Here is a 16,466-nt window from a genome sequence, read left to right on the forward strand (position 1 = left end):
AATATAAAAATTACTTGATGAAAAAGTTGTTTTCTGAGTATTTTTATTACTTGTTAATGGATGTTGGTATTGTTATTGTATTTCAAAATTTAGGTAAAATTAAAATTTTATGTCTTTGGTTTTGTAATTGATTTGAAAACTGCTTTAGTTATGTTAATTTATTCTTTAATCATAAAATTTTTTTTCACTATACATATTTTTATGAAAGTTTATTTTAACTACTTTGAACTTCCTTTGATATGTATATATTTTAAATTAGGAAGGGTTATGATTAAGGAAAATTTTGAAATCTTAATAGGTAATTTTTTTATTGAATGAAGGGTTAAAAAGTCTTTTCAGAGGGGACATCATAGCTCCCTTGGCTTATATAATAGAAATTACAGCAATAGGGACACAATATGTAACACCCGATAATTTTCCATTTTTAAGTATTTTTTAATATATAACTTAGAGAATCATCAGAGCACTATCGCCCGTGTAATAACGTATCGCATTATTCAGAATTTTGCAGCGGAAAACATAATATATAAACTTTATAAATAAAACTTAATCAACCAAAAAGTCAATTCTAAAAGTCAAACCAACAAATTTAAAGTCAATGACAATAGTCAATGTCAATTATAAAAATATAAAATCAACTATTTTTTCACCAAATACTCCTGAAAAAAAATTCAGTAGATACCCCAACTTTTTTTCAAAATTCACCAAATACCCATGACCTTTGAGAAAAGTACCCAAAAAGCCCTTTTGGCTAACAAACGTTAGTGCTCTGTTAGTGTTCATTTACAAGTTTTCTCTAAGTCAACCTAATTAGTCCTACGTCAACCTAATTAACCCCAAGTCAACATAACTCTCTCCTTAACCCAACCCCAACAGCCCCACCACCACCCCCTAACAACCCCAGCCCCCCTCCCCTACAGCCGCGCCTCCCCCTCCACACCACCCCATCCGAATCCCCCCTCCTCCCCCACCCCTTCGAACTCGTTGTTCCCCTTCCCCCACTGCAAAATCGCGGCCAACTAAACAAGCCCTTAATAGTGAAATGTGGGATACCCATCACGGCCACTCGACCATCAGTCGATGTCAAACACATGTTCTCAAATAGGTTATGGGTATGCCCAGGGTGAACCAGGTCAAACCCGAACCGGTCAGGATTATGTCGGTCAATGTCCCAGGTCGTGATTGGTCAGGTTTTTGGTCAACTGGGTCGGTCACACTTGAATCATGGGATTGTCAGGTGCCGAACAGGTCTGACCGTTCCATTTACAAGTCGGCCCATTATCGTGTATGATCGCTTGTGAACAATTTTTAACCGGGTTTGCGCAAGTCGTATTTGGGTTTCATGGATGGTTGGGTATAGTCAAGTGTATCCGGGTTGAATCACTAATGACCTTAGTTCGATCATTATGAAGCATCGGGTCCATTCGCTATTGAACGTTAATTTAACTTCAGTCGACTCCTTGTCGGGTCATTTTGATTTTGTAAACGAATCATATTATTAAAAGCATTAATAGCGACATATATATACATATGTAAGTGTGCGATAAATATATGGATGATAACAAAAAACTAATTTCGACTAATCAATTGCGTAAAATCACTCTAATGAGTAAAGGAATAGAACAATTCTTCATATGTTTAATATTATATATTATAACCAACAACAATAATAACGAGTAGACGATCAATTATAAGGTTTATATAAATGATTTATTATTATAAGCATTGTGATTAATATATAAATTTGTAAATAGTCATGATGATAATAATAATAATAATAATAATAATAATAATAATAATAATAATAATAATAAAGTGATGATGATGATAATAATAATACAAATAATAACAGTAATAGTAACAATGCTAACAATAACAATAATAATACAAATAAGAATAGGAATACTAACAATAATAACAATATAGATACTAATAGTAATAGTAGCAACAATGCTAATAATAGAAATAACAATAACAAACATAACACGGTAAATGTATATTATGTTGTGACTATATATGATAAAGTATAAACAGGCTATTTTATCAATATGTTTAATCATTTTAGTAGTACATTGGTATTAATATAATTGTAAAACCATTGTAATATTATATTGATTATAAATTATATAGTACACGACTCTTGATATGTTTTGATATTATAACAAATGACAATCATATATTTACAACAATTATTCATATGAGGCCTAACCAACTAAGTGATTATAGCGAGAGTTAATATGTTGTACAATAATAACAATAAACATAACAATAGTTTATATAAATGATGGTAAACATAACAACCATAAGTCAATAAGTTAACAAGTACTTACTAGTTAGTAACGTGTTAACAACCATATGTTAACTTAACATTTTCGTCAAAAAAAAAAACTTACCATTTAGTCAGTTACTCTTACTCACTTAGAATTATACCAACTCAGTAACTCACTAACTTGTTCTACGATAATTGAAAAAAAGTTGTTACCAGATAAGATTAATGAATGTATCAATATAGATTATAAGCTAATTCAAGAACAATACAATATTTTATCTAATAATCTTCATGTGAAAATGCATTTCGAAACAAAAAACATGTAATTGGATTGAAACAAGTTGTTATTGGACGAGATCAATAAATGTATCATTGTAAGTCGATAATCTATGTCAATGTAACACTACATATAAGTTTACTTAAGTAACTATAATTATACTATTACTTAATTGAGTAATAGACTGATAGTTGTATAAGTAACGTCATAAAGAGTCTAATTTAAATTTAAAAACTCAATTCATAACTCTAATTAAGTAATACTTAAACACTAATCATAATAATTTCAATAAAAATAACCAAAATTTCAAATTAATAAAATAATTGACTAATTATTAAAGTTGAAGTTAGTAGACCCAGACAAGAATTAATAAGATTATAAAAAAAATATAAAATTATCAATCATGTGACAAGTCATCAATCCATGTGTTAGATCAATCTCTTTTCCTATTAGGCAAAAATTAATATCATGAATCATGAATTAGAACCCTTGATGATCAAAATCCAAACATCAATCTCTAAAAAACTCAAACCCGTCTCCTATTTATGATTTTCCTTCTCTGTTCCCTATATCCTCTCTAAAACCCTAATCCCCATTCCTCTCTCATCCACCCACATCCTTTTCCTTCTGTCATTCTCTCTCCTCTCAAAAATCTTGCATTCTTGCTTCAACATTTTGGAGAATATTTTAACCCAAATGGTTGCAGATATACAGTAAGATAATTTTTCAGTAAAAAATAATCATGCATATACTTATACGTGCCAAATTTCAACGAATTACTTTGTATTTAATTACCTGGTTTCTTGGTGTTAATTTATATTTAATTACAATTGCTAAATTTCAATGACTTACTTATACAATGAATTTGATGGATTATCTTCATAGAGTCCCAACTATTGCTACTTACGACTTACGAGGTCCCCACAAATTTTAAGTACAGTATGTTGTTTGATTAAATCTTTCTTTATTACAGGTTGTATCGCACCAATAAATTCGTGCTACTTACTGCAGATTTGTGATTGGGATGCATAATAAATAGATTTAATACAAGTGATATACAACAACAAAGAATTGCATTAATTTATACGGAGTTATTTATACTCACTCCGTCCCAAAATATAATTCTCATTTTATTTTAAGGATCAAACCCCTGACCTCAGGGGTTAAAGGGGGAACGCTCTATCCACTTGAGCTAACTCCTATCCTTGTACGGATACCTGTTTGAGTTGTTTTAGAAGCCATAGAAGAAAAGATGATATTTTAATATTATTTTCAACATGATATTTTACGTTTAACTCTTAATTAAATGTAATTTGTTTTTTATTTTATTTAATTATTAAATGTAAGAAAATTTATAAATTTGTATATTTAAATGATTTTATAGATATAAAAAAATAATTGAATTTTAATTATACATGATTGAGTACGGTCAGATTTGAATTTGAATGCAGGTCTGTTTGGTTAGGTCAACATATAATTTTGCAAGGTGCCGATTAAATCTGGGTAATCCCATGTAAGATTTCAATCAGATGTGTAACTTGACCCAATGATTAGATCTGTTTCTGACACCACATGGGGTCTAGGCAAGTCTCAATGTCTATGGTCTCATGACTCATGACTCATGACTCATGAGTCATGACTTCATGAGCAGCCAAACGAAATATTTAAACCATGTATTAATAATTGAATGGTTACAATTGCCTCCCCCGCCAAAATCATATCGCATATTTGTCTTCATCTTCTCCAACACTTCCCGCCACCATTAACGTCCAAATATGGTAGGCCCCCCTGCGCTGCCATTTTTTACCAACAAACCAATCACCAAGATATTTCATAGCTTACAAACTTCAACTCAATCAAACTCCATATTATATTTCTTCCCTTTTTTCAATCCGAAGAAGAAAACCAAAATAATCAAATGAATTTTGCACTGATTCCATCAGCTTCTAAATTCCCTAATTTTTCATCACCCATCATCAAAAAAACGCTTCATCCATCTAAAATTGTGAAACGTTTCGTCTTCCGGCGATCTCGAATCGTTTCTTTGAGCTCAACATCTCCAGATTCGATACCAACGATTTCTACCCCCGATTCCCAAAACCCTAATTTCAGTAATGATCCCCTCGCTAGCCCTAACGGAAAGCCTCTTTCTAAATTTGTTCAATCAGCTGAGTCTTCAATCGAAAGGGTAAATCTTTTCGCGTTATTTTTGGGTTTTCTAAAGTACTCCCTCCGTCCTTTATTAGTTTACCCGCTTTGACTTTTTACATTTATCAATGTAAAACTTTGATTAATAATACCTCTAATTGTGTATTTGTAAAAATTATAAAAAATTGATATTCCGAAACTACATATTGAGACGAATCAAACAATATCCCACATGATTATATTTTTCCTTACATATAAAGCACAAATGATGGTCAAAGTAACAATGGTGAATAGTGTTAGAAGTCAAAGTGGGTAAACTAATAAAGGAAGGGAGTACATAGTTTAGGTTAATTTCATTGTTCAGAATATAAATCTATTCCTGACCTCAACCACTCGCTTAAACTTTTGGTTGAGTTGGTCCTTGACATGTTATCAGGAGCCACAGTTGGTGTTAAATAACTATTAAGTTATACCTCCGTTTTTTATTAGATGACTCATTTTGACTTTGACATTATTCCTTATATACACAACTTTGATATCTTGTGATTTGTATTCGTACTTAGAAATAGAATTACGTGGGATCTTGTTAGATTCATCTCAATGTATACTTGCAAAATATCAACTTTTTGTAGTTTTTTTCTTATTAATAGTTAGAGATATTAAGGTTCAAATTAGAGCATTGGCGAGTGTACCTAAAGAAGAAATGAGTCTAAGTAATAAGTAACATGGGAAGTATTTGATTAGGACTTGCTCTATAATGAAACTACCTTATGTTTACAATTTTTTTTTTTTTTTGGTAAACATAGTATGTTTACAATTGAGTAGACCTGATTAGTCGTAAAGCCTTTTTTTGGTTTTAGGGAGAGTACACTCCCTTTATTTGGTTATGTTATGTATAATACCACTGGTTCATAAATTGAATCTACACTCAGTAGCATGATGCACAACATACTCCGGATCATATGTTCTTTTTATTGCACCTACATCTTCGTTCCATCATAAATCCATATTTATCTTATCAAAGCGCTTCTGCACTTGCATCTTTTTTTTGGATATGTGTTGGTTCATTTTATGATACTTAATACGTTTATTCTCTTAGAACATACTTTAGTGAATAGTGCATTGAAAGTAATATGAAAAAATTAATAATAAGAACATGTAATTTGGAGCATGATATTGTGGGATCTAAGCATTGTTCTCTCACATGACACCTAAATACAACGTACTACACCCTCACTTCCTGTCCCTAAGGAGCTTCAAACTTAAGACCTCGAGTTTGGGAAGCGAAGCTCTTTCAATTTGAACTTTCCCCACTTGCTAAATTGCTATACCAATCATGCTTAGATGGTGTAAGTTATGCCTGCACAAGCAAGTGAGCAACATACCTTGACATGTTCTTCATTTCCTGCTGATTTGTTGATAATATGAAGTATCTTTGCACCACCTTTCATCATTTTTTGGGATGATCATCTTTGTAATAAAAATCCTTGCTCTTGTCTGCGCAGATAATATTTGACTTCCGCTTCTTGGCACTTCTTGCTATTGGAGGGTCGCTGGCTGGCTCAGTGATATGTTTCATGAATGTAACTTTCTTTCCCCCCTTTCAATATTTTGCAGTTTTTTTTGACAAGAATGTAAAACAGTGCTATAACTTTAATATCTAGATGGAGTTCTTTTTACTTGCTGCCATGCTAAGATAAAAGCTCAGGAATTATGCAAAATATCATACTGTAACATACTTCTATCATTCTATGTGGCCATGTTTTCCAGGAGATTCGAAACTTTTGATGTTTGATCTCAGTGTTCATGTTAATCATGCTCATCTTCAGCTATGGCTTCCAGGGTTGTTTAGTACTGACTCTGTTTCTTAATAATTATGCACTTCACTTTATGCTTTAACCAAGGTAAAAGTAAAAGTGTAGAAGAATGAACTAGTGTTACCTAATTCCCCGCGAATTGCGAATTAAGAAAAACGAATTATGGTTGGTTTTGGTACATATTTGGCCCATTTTGGGCGAATTAGCAAATTCAAAAGGTGAATTAGATAGCAAATTAGGTAACACGGAATGAACTATGAAGAGCAAAAGGAGGAGATATTGTTGCCAAAAATAAGTAGGAGATACTCCACTTGGGACATTGATAGTTAAAAAGAGGAGGATTCCACACCCTAGAAAAGTAAAAAAAAAAAAAAAAAATCCTCAATGAGGAAAAAGTGTGGACTATAAACAGAAAAGGATCCACTCCATAGAGTGGCTTCTGCACTGCTCATATTTTAAGAGTTATGTAACAGTTTCCCTTTTTCTCTTCTTTTGATTTTGTGGTATATGTCAGGGAGTTTGTGTTTTTTCATGGATGTAGATGACCTCATACTATAAGATGAATTCTGAGATATAGGGTGCATTTGATTTCTGCAGGGTTGTGTTTATGTTTTTGATGCATATAAGATTTATTGGACATCCTGTCTCAAAGGAGTTCACAGTGGACAGATGGTTCTTCGATTAGTTGAAGCTATTGGTGAGATTTTATTCCCTGTTTATCCAATACCCCTTGTTTATTATGTAAATGCAAAATTTTGACTTCTCTAATCAAACTTCACAAAGTTGGACAGTAATTTTTTTACTAAAACAGTATTAGTTATTATTGGAAGATATCATCAGTGAAAGTTAAGAGTGTTGCATTTATTAAAATGAAGACAGTATATGTATCTTCCTTATTAGATAGAGTAGAAGACTTCATTTTGGACTCTATACTGTTTTCTTATCACTTGCTGTTTATTTATTTGAATCCAAAGGCATATTTTCAATGAGTTACCGTTCTATAAGAAGGGGCATGAATTTTCAACTGTCACTCTTTCATCTCATATCTCCATGCTGTTTTGCTTGATGTTTAAAGTTACACGAACAACTGAATTATATTGTTCTCTCTGTGGATTCCTCTTTTTCTTATGTTACTCGGAATCTTCTTTTAACCACAAGTACCCATGTTAAATCCTCACTCTAGCAGAGGTATGGTCTATGGACACTTCAACACCTAATCTCGGGTCAAAATCATGGAAATTTTCATTAAATAGATTCCATGTCGGAGAAGAGTATCAAAAGTAACATACGGTTTATATCTTCGTTTCTTTTGATCTCCTCTTTTCTCCCCCAAGTTTTGACTTCTGAGGGGCATAGCTAGATGACAGGCAGGTATAGCTAGCCTTTGGATCATATCTGTGATTTGATAAAGGAAATATTCTTGTATGCAGATATATATCTTGCTGGAACAGTTATGCTGGTATTTGCTATGGGTTTGTATGGTCTATTCATTACTAATACCTCTGCCAATGTGAATCCAAGTGATGATCGGGCCATAAAAGGTTCATCCTTATTTGGAATGTTTGCTCTGAAGGTAATTGCAAATCACATACTTGTAATTCTCTTATTTTTCCCTTCAAAAGATTTCAGAGTATTATTTCTCATTGCATTTGACATCACCCAGATGTACTGAAGCAGGTTGAGATGGACGAGGGAAGAAACATAGGGATAGAGTTCAACATTAGATATACCTTTTCGTCTTTAGTTGCAACACTTCCCATTTATAGAAGTTCAATATTAATTAACTACAAAATTTAGCAAATTTGGCTTAAAGCTCTTGTATCACCTGTGACATAGAGTCCTTATTATCTCTCTCCACTTCACATAAATTTCTTAAGAAGTGTGCCCAAGTTCAGTGTTGCAATGAAAACAATTCGGATGAAGTATATCAGAGCATATCTATCCCCAATAATAACTAAATATCTTACCAAAAGTCCTTTTTGCAGAATAATTAGGAAAAGCATGTGCCAATATATTAGGTTTTGTTCTTGTCTATAAAAGATAATTGCAGTTTGCAGGAAAATTTAGATCAAACAAGTTAAAGACTAGACTGTAGAAGCCAGTAAATTCTAAAAAAGTAGTAATAGTTTTGATTGAGAGCCAACAAGTTCATATAAGGGGTATTGGCATTCATTTAATAGCTTAAATTGGTTCAGATTTGGTTAATAAGTTTTGTTAAGGTGGATTTAAGTGTAAAGAACAAAGCCATACACATTGAATCCAGCTCCAGAGTTATCTACATACCAAGTGAGGAAAAGACAGGAATGCCCTTATAAAGAGAACAAACTACTTATTCACTAATGTAAGTTGAATAGTTTTTTGTTATTGATAATGGTTAGATAAATACTACTATTTATATTTGATTCCTCTAATTTTTCATGTGATAGGTTTACTTTTCCTGCATATCTCAGTGTTGGTATGTACATAAACACTCATGACATTACCATGTTTTTTTACAATTTTTTCAGGAAAGGCCTAGGTGGATGAAAATTAGCTCCCTTGATGAACTAAAAACGAAAGTGGGGCACGTTATTGTGATGATTCTCATAGTAAAGATGTTTGAGAGGAGCAAGATGGTGACAATAGCCACAGGGTTGGATTTGTTGAGCTATGCTGTCTGTATTTTCTTGTCGTCTGCTTCGTTATATATCCTTAATTTACTGCACAAATCAGATGAAAATGGTCATGATGTTACTGCTTAGCAGATGAACTTGTTCAAGGCACTGATTGTAAATGAATTTGTAAGAGCAGTCATTGTTTTTTGTGTATAAGAAATGCTAACTCAGTACTAATGCAGCGGATGAGATCTGGATATGCATTTGATCAGTGCGTTCCTACTTCATCATTGATGATTCTCCAGTGTAAGGAACTAAGGATATTGCTTTCAGAAAGTAGAACTTCAGTGTCCTGTTTAGAACTTTAGATTGTTGTTGCAAATTGCAAGCCGGGGGATAGATGAGGGAGTGCAAGGAACCGAACAACACAGGGTCCCAAACAAATTTACTTCATATTTGAGAAAATCACCTTTGTATTCTACCCTTAATAAATTTGCAATGATCAATCTTTAAATTTTCAACCTTCCATCTTTATTTTTTATAAATTTGAAGGCCTAATTTTCATGTTCGAATAGGGGATCGCAAATTTTGAAGACGGCTTGCAAGGCTTGAACTCGAGAACTCAAAATGCAAGATAAGTATATAAGATTCATGATGTCTCCTTTCGGCTTTCGTCACATACTTCTCTCAACTGGGGATTCATAATAATTAATGCCAAAAAAAAAAAAACTACTCTTTAGAGAAGAAAAAGATTTTGCGTCTGCCGGGAGTCGAACCCGGGTCTATTGCTTGGAAGGCAATTATCCTAACCGTTGGACTACAAACGCTTGTTGCAATACTTAGGCTCCGTTTGGTAGGGCGTAAAACATTTTCAGTGTAAAATGATTTTCATGGAAAACAATTTACAATGGAAAACACAATTTCAAAATTAGTTTTCCGTTGTTTGGTTCGATGTAAGAAAAATGATGAAATGAAAGGAAAATGAAAGGGAAAGTAAGGAGGTAGTGAGAGGAGTGTACAAGAGAGATAAGGAAAATAGTTTTCCCTTCATTTTGAAAGGAAAATGGTTTTCCATCATTGGGTGAGTAATTTTACCCCAAGGGAAAATGATTTTACACTCTTTTGCCAACCAAACAATGTAAAACTGAAAATAGAGGAAAATAGTTTTCCGAGAAAACATTTTACACCCTACCAAACGGAGCCCTAGCAGCTGAAATATTTAACAATCTATTGTCAGTTTTTGCTTTAATCGAGGTAATAAATGTATTTGTTCATTTTCAGCAAACTGAGCAAAGATAAAAAGAATCATCAATTCATCAGTCATGAAGAAACAGTTTACCAACTTCAAATTACACTTATTTACACTACTATTCTTAATGTTTTTTTTTCTTTTAAGGGGATATTCTTAATGTTTTCTGAAAGACATATATTTTACCAATAATAAGATAATCAGTACTTATAATAGTTTGACAAAATACTCCTACTAACTTGTTTGACTTTGCCACATAAATCCAATAATTAGCCGATGCGAAACTGAAATTGAAGTGGATGAGAGTGTCATGAAGCTAGACCATGACCAATGATAAATTAAACCCCAAGCGGTACGCCTAAAAGAGAAGTAGAGAACTTATGTTCATTGTTCAAGTATTCAGAATTTTGGCTTTCAAAAACATCAGAGCTCCAATTATTCACACTAACATTTGCTCTTATCCGTGCACAATTAGATGACATTAATAGTCCTTCAACAAAAAAAGGGGTCCAAAACGCGTCAATAAGCGCCACTTTAGTGTATTTGCACTCCATCTTAAAAAGCACTTCGTCTTATATTATAGATTGTCTTCAGAATTCGATTTTTTTAGGGTTTTTTTGTGGAGTATATTTTAGGGTTTCTTGTGTGAGGTTCCTTATGTTATAAAAGAACCTCATTGGTATTCATAATGTTGTGAGCTAAGAAAAGTAGAGTGATAAGATAAAGATAATAATAAATAATTGGTGGACCATTTCAAAAAAAAGAAGTGGGTGAACTAATAAGGGACAACCAAAAAGAAACTTCGGTAAACTAATAAAAGCCAAACGGAGTATAATGATTAAAAATTATCGAGCATCTTACGAGTTTATAGAGTCGAGTTTAAGCAAGCTCAACTCGACCCGTTAATGTATCAAGTTGAGTTCGAACTCTAGTAGAGTGTTAACCAAGTCGAGCTGGTATTGCTCTCGCTGCTCAGCCTTAGATAGCACCCCTATGGCATACCATAAGTATTAGTACACGACCATGGCCAATATAAAATGATCATGTAGCAATTGAGCCAATAGAATTGTGTTTTATGACCATGAAGATGATCCATGTGTATTTCAAACACTACCCCATTAGTTAATGTCTAAATTTATATAGTAGAGCTAACAACTGGAGAAACCTATCAAAAGATATCTAAGATGTACAATGACTGTATATTATGAGAAGTGGATCAAATAAGTCAAGGTTAGGTTGACTCGAGCTTGTGTCATTTTGGTTCGAGTGTTTCTCAATCAATTCACTTCAAGGTTCAGCATTTTGGTTACTTTTGTAGGCTACATAAAATAGATAAGGGAGAGAAGCCCAATTATATCAACACCTCTCGCAGATATGTCCAGACGACTTTGCAATTTAGACTCTTTGGAAGTGAGGGGAAATGATGAGGGACATCTTACCGCCCAAAGAACCCATAGTTCGATTTAATCCCATGACTTAAAGTCAAGGCCAAACATTTACCACTAGTGCAAGTCTTATTTGGTACAAAAGGCTTATAACTATGCTGAAGGTTCAAAACAGATGAACAAGTTTAGCATCCATGACTCCACGAGTATGCATTAAAAAAGTTTGTTGTGCCCTGAGAGATGTAAATTGATTGCAGTACTTTACAAGGAAATCAGCAGCAACCAAATGTTACAATTATTCTTTAGCTAACCTATGAAAGGCCAACATAGAACAGGGTCAAACTGGAAAACTGTCAAGAAAAGTAAAGGTATATGTCACTCAACTAGCTCAAGTTTGTCCCAAAATTGGCACCAAATTGAGGCTTGCATAAGTTGAAAGAGCCTTTTTAATTTTACCTCGAAAACACTTTCCTGATCTTTTGGGGTCCTTCCTGAGTTTTATCCATCATCTTCCCCTTCACCAGATAGCTGCATCACCGAGCCCTCGGTTATGAATCCCATAAATTCAATTACTCTTTTGCAGATGGTGTTACGAGTTTGAGCTTCAGGCCATCATCAACACCATTTTCAGTATTTGGCTATCTGCCATTACTTTGCATGAGCACTTGAGCTGCAAGCATCCATTGGCATCATATAGATATCCATATGGAAAAATGAATGGAACATGATTCCTCTTGAGACTAAATTTGACATCCAGTCTTAAGCATTGATGGCTGCAACACATGAGCATATGAGGAATTGCATATTCGAGCCATTTCATCCACCAAATTGGCTGTCTCTGTTGCACACCGCATCTTATCGCCTAATCTAAAATTGTGAACAATTTCTATCAAGTCTACAAGGCTACAACCATGTAATTTCCCAGCTACTCTTTCTTTCATCAGCTCCTTCACCTCAGCAGCATCCTCCCTCCTACCAGCAGCAGCATAAATATTTAAGAGTAGTGCATAGCACAACGAGTTATGTGGCTCTATTTCAATTAAGGCCTTTGCAACTTGTTCTGCAGTAGATAGATCACCTTGGAATCGGCATGAGCCAAGTAAACTAGCCCACAACAATGATTCTGATGGCGTATCGACAACAAACTCCTCCACTTTCCTGACAGTTTCTAGTGCTTCTTGCACAAGCCCCTTGCTGGCCAGTAGATTTGCCATGCACCAATAATGAGCAAAATTGGGCTTTACGTCGAACAAACTGGCCATCTGAGAAAAATAGGCTCTCCCTTCTTCCAACAGCCCTGAACGTGTACAGGCACATAGAACACCAATGTAAGTGATTTCATCTGGGAACATCTGTTGTGTTCCACCTACATTCACATAGCTTTGAGCTTTTGCTTCACTATCTAGTTTCATCCGAAGTATCATGTCTTCAAATAAATGAAGTCCATCTTCAGGATTGCCATGAAGACCATGCCCTAAGATCATTGAATTCCAACACACCAAATTCCTTTCATGAAGGCCATCAAAAATCCTACGAGCCACTCGCACTTTTAAGCATTTACTATACATATCAATGAGGGCCGTGTTCATTATCAAGCTCAAATTCCATAACCTTCTCACAAGAAAACCATGTACAGATGCTCCTTCTTTCCACCTAGCAGATCTCCCACAAGCAACAACCACACTAACTATAGTAGTACTGTTCCCTGATATTCCACTTCCCATCATCTGCCTAAAAAGTTTCAACACACACCCAGGGTTGTGCCCTTCTAGGTACCCCGTCATCATAATATTCCAAGACACCACATTTCTCTCCGGCATTGCATCGAACATGTTGTGCGCAGTTTTCAAATCACTCACTTTCACAAACCCATCAAGTACTGAATTCCAGGATACTAAATCCCTCACAAGCATAACCTCAAACACCTTCAATGCAACCTCAATCACCCCACAACAAGCATACATATGAATCAAAGAATTCTGAATTTGTATCACTCCATCAAACCCATTCTTAATTACTTGACCATGACACATCTCACCTACCCTAAAACTCCCCACTTTAGCACAACAACCAAACAATGGAGGAAAAGTATAAGAATTGGGGAAAATCCCAGATTTCAGCATCTCAAAATAAAAGCTGACACCTTTCAATGGCAACAAACTAGCAGAGTAAGCCTTAATCAAAGTGTTAAAACAAACTAAATCTGGAAAATCAATGCTATCAAAAACACTCAAATTATAACACAAATCATCAACTTGGGATGAAAGTCTAAGTAACTTACTTCCAAAAAATGGGATTTTTAGACGACCCGATATTAATAACTGGGCATGAATTTGTTTGACTTGCGTCTTCTCAAAACATCGAGAATTAAGATATGTTAAAATTTTATGAGAGAGAGAGAAATTATTTGAGGTGAAAGAAGAGTAGTAACGTTGAAATGGAGGAAGAGATAGATGAAAAACACATCGAATTAAAGCTTTTGCCATTCATCTGCAACTGGGTTTCGATGGGATTTTAAATTCAATCTGGTTTCCGCCATGAACGTTCATCTTTCTCTCTCTCTAGAACCATGGCTCCATGAGAGATGGAGGCGTTTGTAAGCTGCCAAAAACGACGCCGTTTATATCAGCAGAAGGTATTTTTTTTATTGCTACATTGTTCTGTCTACAACAATTTTTAAGCTTTTTGGATGATACTGTTGACACATTTAATACTAGAATTTTTTGCACGCGATGCGTGCTTGATTTTTTTTCAAAACAGAAACTCGATTTTCTTTGGCATAAGAGTCAAAATTTGAATATTAGACATACGAAGTATAATTGTTTTTAGTTGCAAATTTTGATTGGTTTAGTTTCTGTCACTTAAGTCTCTCACCATTCTTTTTGTTTTGTTTTTTTTTTACTTTTCAAAGTTAATTCTATGAACAAAATAGAAATTTTATTGAATTTATTTATGATTTCTAATATTATAAGTTTTTAGTTGATTTTTTACTTCATAAATTGTAAAGAAAGTAGACACTTTTTCATAGGTTGTAGTTTGTAAGTGAATTTTTAAGTTTTTGTAAAGTTTCCTCATTTTAGTGATTTGCATAACGTAAATTATGCAATTTTATGATTTTAGTTGACTTGTGAGTGATTTTTTTTTTGGTACATAAGTGAAGTTAGGACACCCTTCTCTTAAGGGAGTACCCTAACGAATCAAGTAGAACAATTTTTTGAAGATTATGATCCGTGGATGGATCGATGTCAACTGTGTTAGCAGAACTGATGTGACATTTTTTTGATAGGAGATCTGGACTTGTGAGTGATTGTTATAATTATATTTTTGATATTTTTGTTTGAAACCCCTTTGATTTTGTAAGTGAATTTGTAATTTAGAATGGGAAGAAGGTAATATAGTTTCTTCATTCGGGGACTCCATAGCTTTCCCATTCCCTTATATAATAGAGATATGTTGTACTTTAATTCTTGAATGATATTTTACATAAATCTTTTTACCTTGATAATTAATCGCTATTATATAATAGAAAAAAATAGGTCAAAATATATGTAAAAGTTTCATTATACTACCTCCGTTCTCTTTTAGTTGCAACTTTTGACAAATTGCACTATTAATGTTCTCTTATTTGACCACATTTATTGATTTATATGTTAAACAAAATATAGTCATGTGGGGTCTTGTTTGATTCGTTTCGATGTAAGCTTTCATAATATCAAATTTTTATAATTTTTACTTACATACAATTAGAGATAAAACGATTTGAAATTGTACATTGGCAAGCGTGAAAGTCAAAACGTTGCAACTAAATAAAAACAGAGGTAGTATATAAGAAACACTATAAAAAAGTAAATAATTTGTTTCCTTGTCTAACTTCTAAATTATGATTTCACTACAAATACACCTATATTTTTTTATTATGACCCACCATTAATTGTGAATGGTTCTTGAAAATAGTGATTAATGATTTTGTATGTATTGACGTTCTAGGTTATTAGCTAGTTTTAGTTTGTATGTTAATTTTAAGTTTAAATAAAATTTCTTGATTATTTAAGTGATTTGCGTGATTTTTATAACGTGATTTTGTCAATTGTATGGGTGATTTGTAAAGTTTCTTCTTTTAATTGATTTGTGAGTGAGTGTTGTAAATTTATTTTCGGTAGTTTTCTTTGAGTGGCGATTTTGATTTTGACACTCCTTTTGTAATTTAGAAAGGGAAGGGGGCAAAATAGGCGTTTCAAAAGAGGACACCGTTGCTCCCCCCTTCCCTTATATAATAGAGATATTTCCTCCGTTTCTTTTTACTCGCTACACTTCTTATTTCACGGACTCCTAGGCAATTTTTGGATAAGAGAGAGGTAGAGAGTAAAAAGAAAAGGGACATGCCATGTGGGAGGAGAGAGATAGAGAGTGTTTATTGCCCAAAAAAGAAGTGTAGCAAGTAATGTGAAACTTCCCATAATGGAAAGTGTAGCGAGTAAAAAGAAACGGATGAAGTAAAATAAATAGAAAAAGGTCAAAAAGTAATACTTTTGAGTAAAAAATAGAAAAATAAATATAATATTATTACTTCTTGATGTGCCAACTGCCAAGTATCCCAAATATCTAAAATTTAAACAATATAGCAATTTAAAAGAAAACACCATATAAGGAATATGTAACAATTAAAAAGACAGATGGAATAATTACTTTAAATAAAAATTGGGAATGTGTTAAAAAGAACGATTTTT

At 33.4% G+C, this 16,466-nt stretch overlaps 2 protein-coding genes and 1 non-coding gene across 6 annotated transcripts; 1 reads left to right on the top strand and 2 right to left on the bottom strand.

The window, feature by feature from the left end:
• Positions 1-4,318: 4,318 nt before the first annotated feature.
• On the top strand, positions 4,319-9,860 carry LOC104907628 (uncharacterized). 4 transcript variants are annotated; one of them, XR_792056.4, is made up of 6 exons: positions 4,337-4,734; positions 6,200-6,277; positions 7,109-7,208; positions 7,942-8,084; positions 8,175-8,852; positions 9,019-9,249. XR_792056.4 is itself a non-coding variant. In XM_048639363.2 (5 exons), exons 1-5 carry the CDS (start codon positions 4,465-4,467, stop codon positions 9,471-9,473), a joined length of 717 nt encoding a protein of 238 aa, XP_048495320.1. In that variant the 5' UTR covers positions 4,319-4,464; the 3' UTR covers positions 9,474-9,626. The 4 variants fall into 4 exon arrangements, 3 of the variants coding, with proteins under 3 accessions (XP_048495320.1, XP_048495321.1, XP_010694892.1); XM_048639363.2 differs by lacking the exons at positions 8,175-8,852; positions 9,019-9,249 and adding an exon at positions 9,348-9,626 and having other exon boundaries at positions 4,319-4,734; XM_048639364.2 differs by lacking the exons at positions 8,175-8,852; positions 9,019-9,249 and adding an exon at positions 9,681-9,860 and having other exon boundaries at positions 4,329-4,734.
• Positions 9,861-9,932, bottom strand: TRNAG-UCC (transfer RNA glycine (anticodon UCC)). The gene has a single exon. It is a non-coding gene; the product is annotated as a tRNA-Gly (tRNA).
• A 2,016-nt stretch (positions 9,933-11,948) lies between these two features.
• On the bottom strand, positions 11,949-14,417 carry LOC104907622 (pentatricopeptide repeat-containing protein At3g51320). Its single transcript, XM_010696582.4, has one exon. The coding sequence runs from the start codon at positions 14,223-14,225 to the stop codon at positions 12,480-12,482; it is 1,746 nt and encodes a 581-aa protein (XP_010694884.1). The 5' UTR covers positions 14,226-14,417; the 3' UTR covers positions 11,949-12,479.
• Between the last annotated feature and the right edge of the window lie 2,049 nt (positions 14,418-16,466).

This window comes from Beta vulgaris, chromosome 2 (assembly GCF_026745355.1).
Source record: "Beta vulgaris subsp. vulgaris cultivar EL10 chromosome 2, EL10.2, whole genome shotgun sequence".
Lineage (NCBI taxonomy): Eukaryota > Viridiplantae > Streptophyta > Magnoliopsida > Caryophyllales > Amaranthaceae > Beta > Beta vulgaris.

What these genes read in the sequence shown, in the direction of transcription:
- LOC104907628 (XM_010696590.4), top strand. Translation starts at nt 4,465, where the DNA reads ATGAATTTTGCACTGATTCCATCAGCTTCTAAATTCCCTAATTTTTCA. An exon ending in CTGAGTCTTCAATCGAAAGG is followed by an intron (nt 4,735 to 6,199) that starts GTAAATCTTTTC and finishes TTGTCTGCGCAG; the next exon opens with ATAATATTTGACTTCCGCTT. An exon ending in TTGGAATGTTTGCTCTGAAG is followed by an intron (nt 8,085 to 9,018) that starts GTAATTGCAAAT and finishes CAATTTTTTCAG; the next exon opens with GAAAGGCCTAGGTGGATGAA.
- LOC104907622 (XM_010696582.4), bottom strand. Translation starts at nt 14,225, where the DNA reads ATGGCAAAAGCTTTAATTCGATGTGTTTTTCATCTATCTCTTCCTCCA.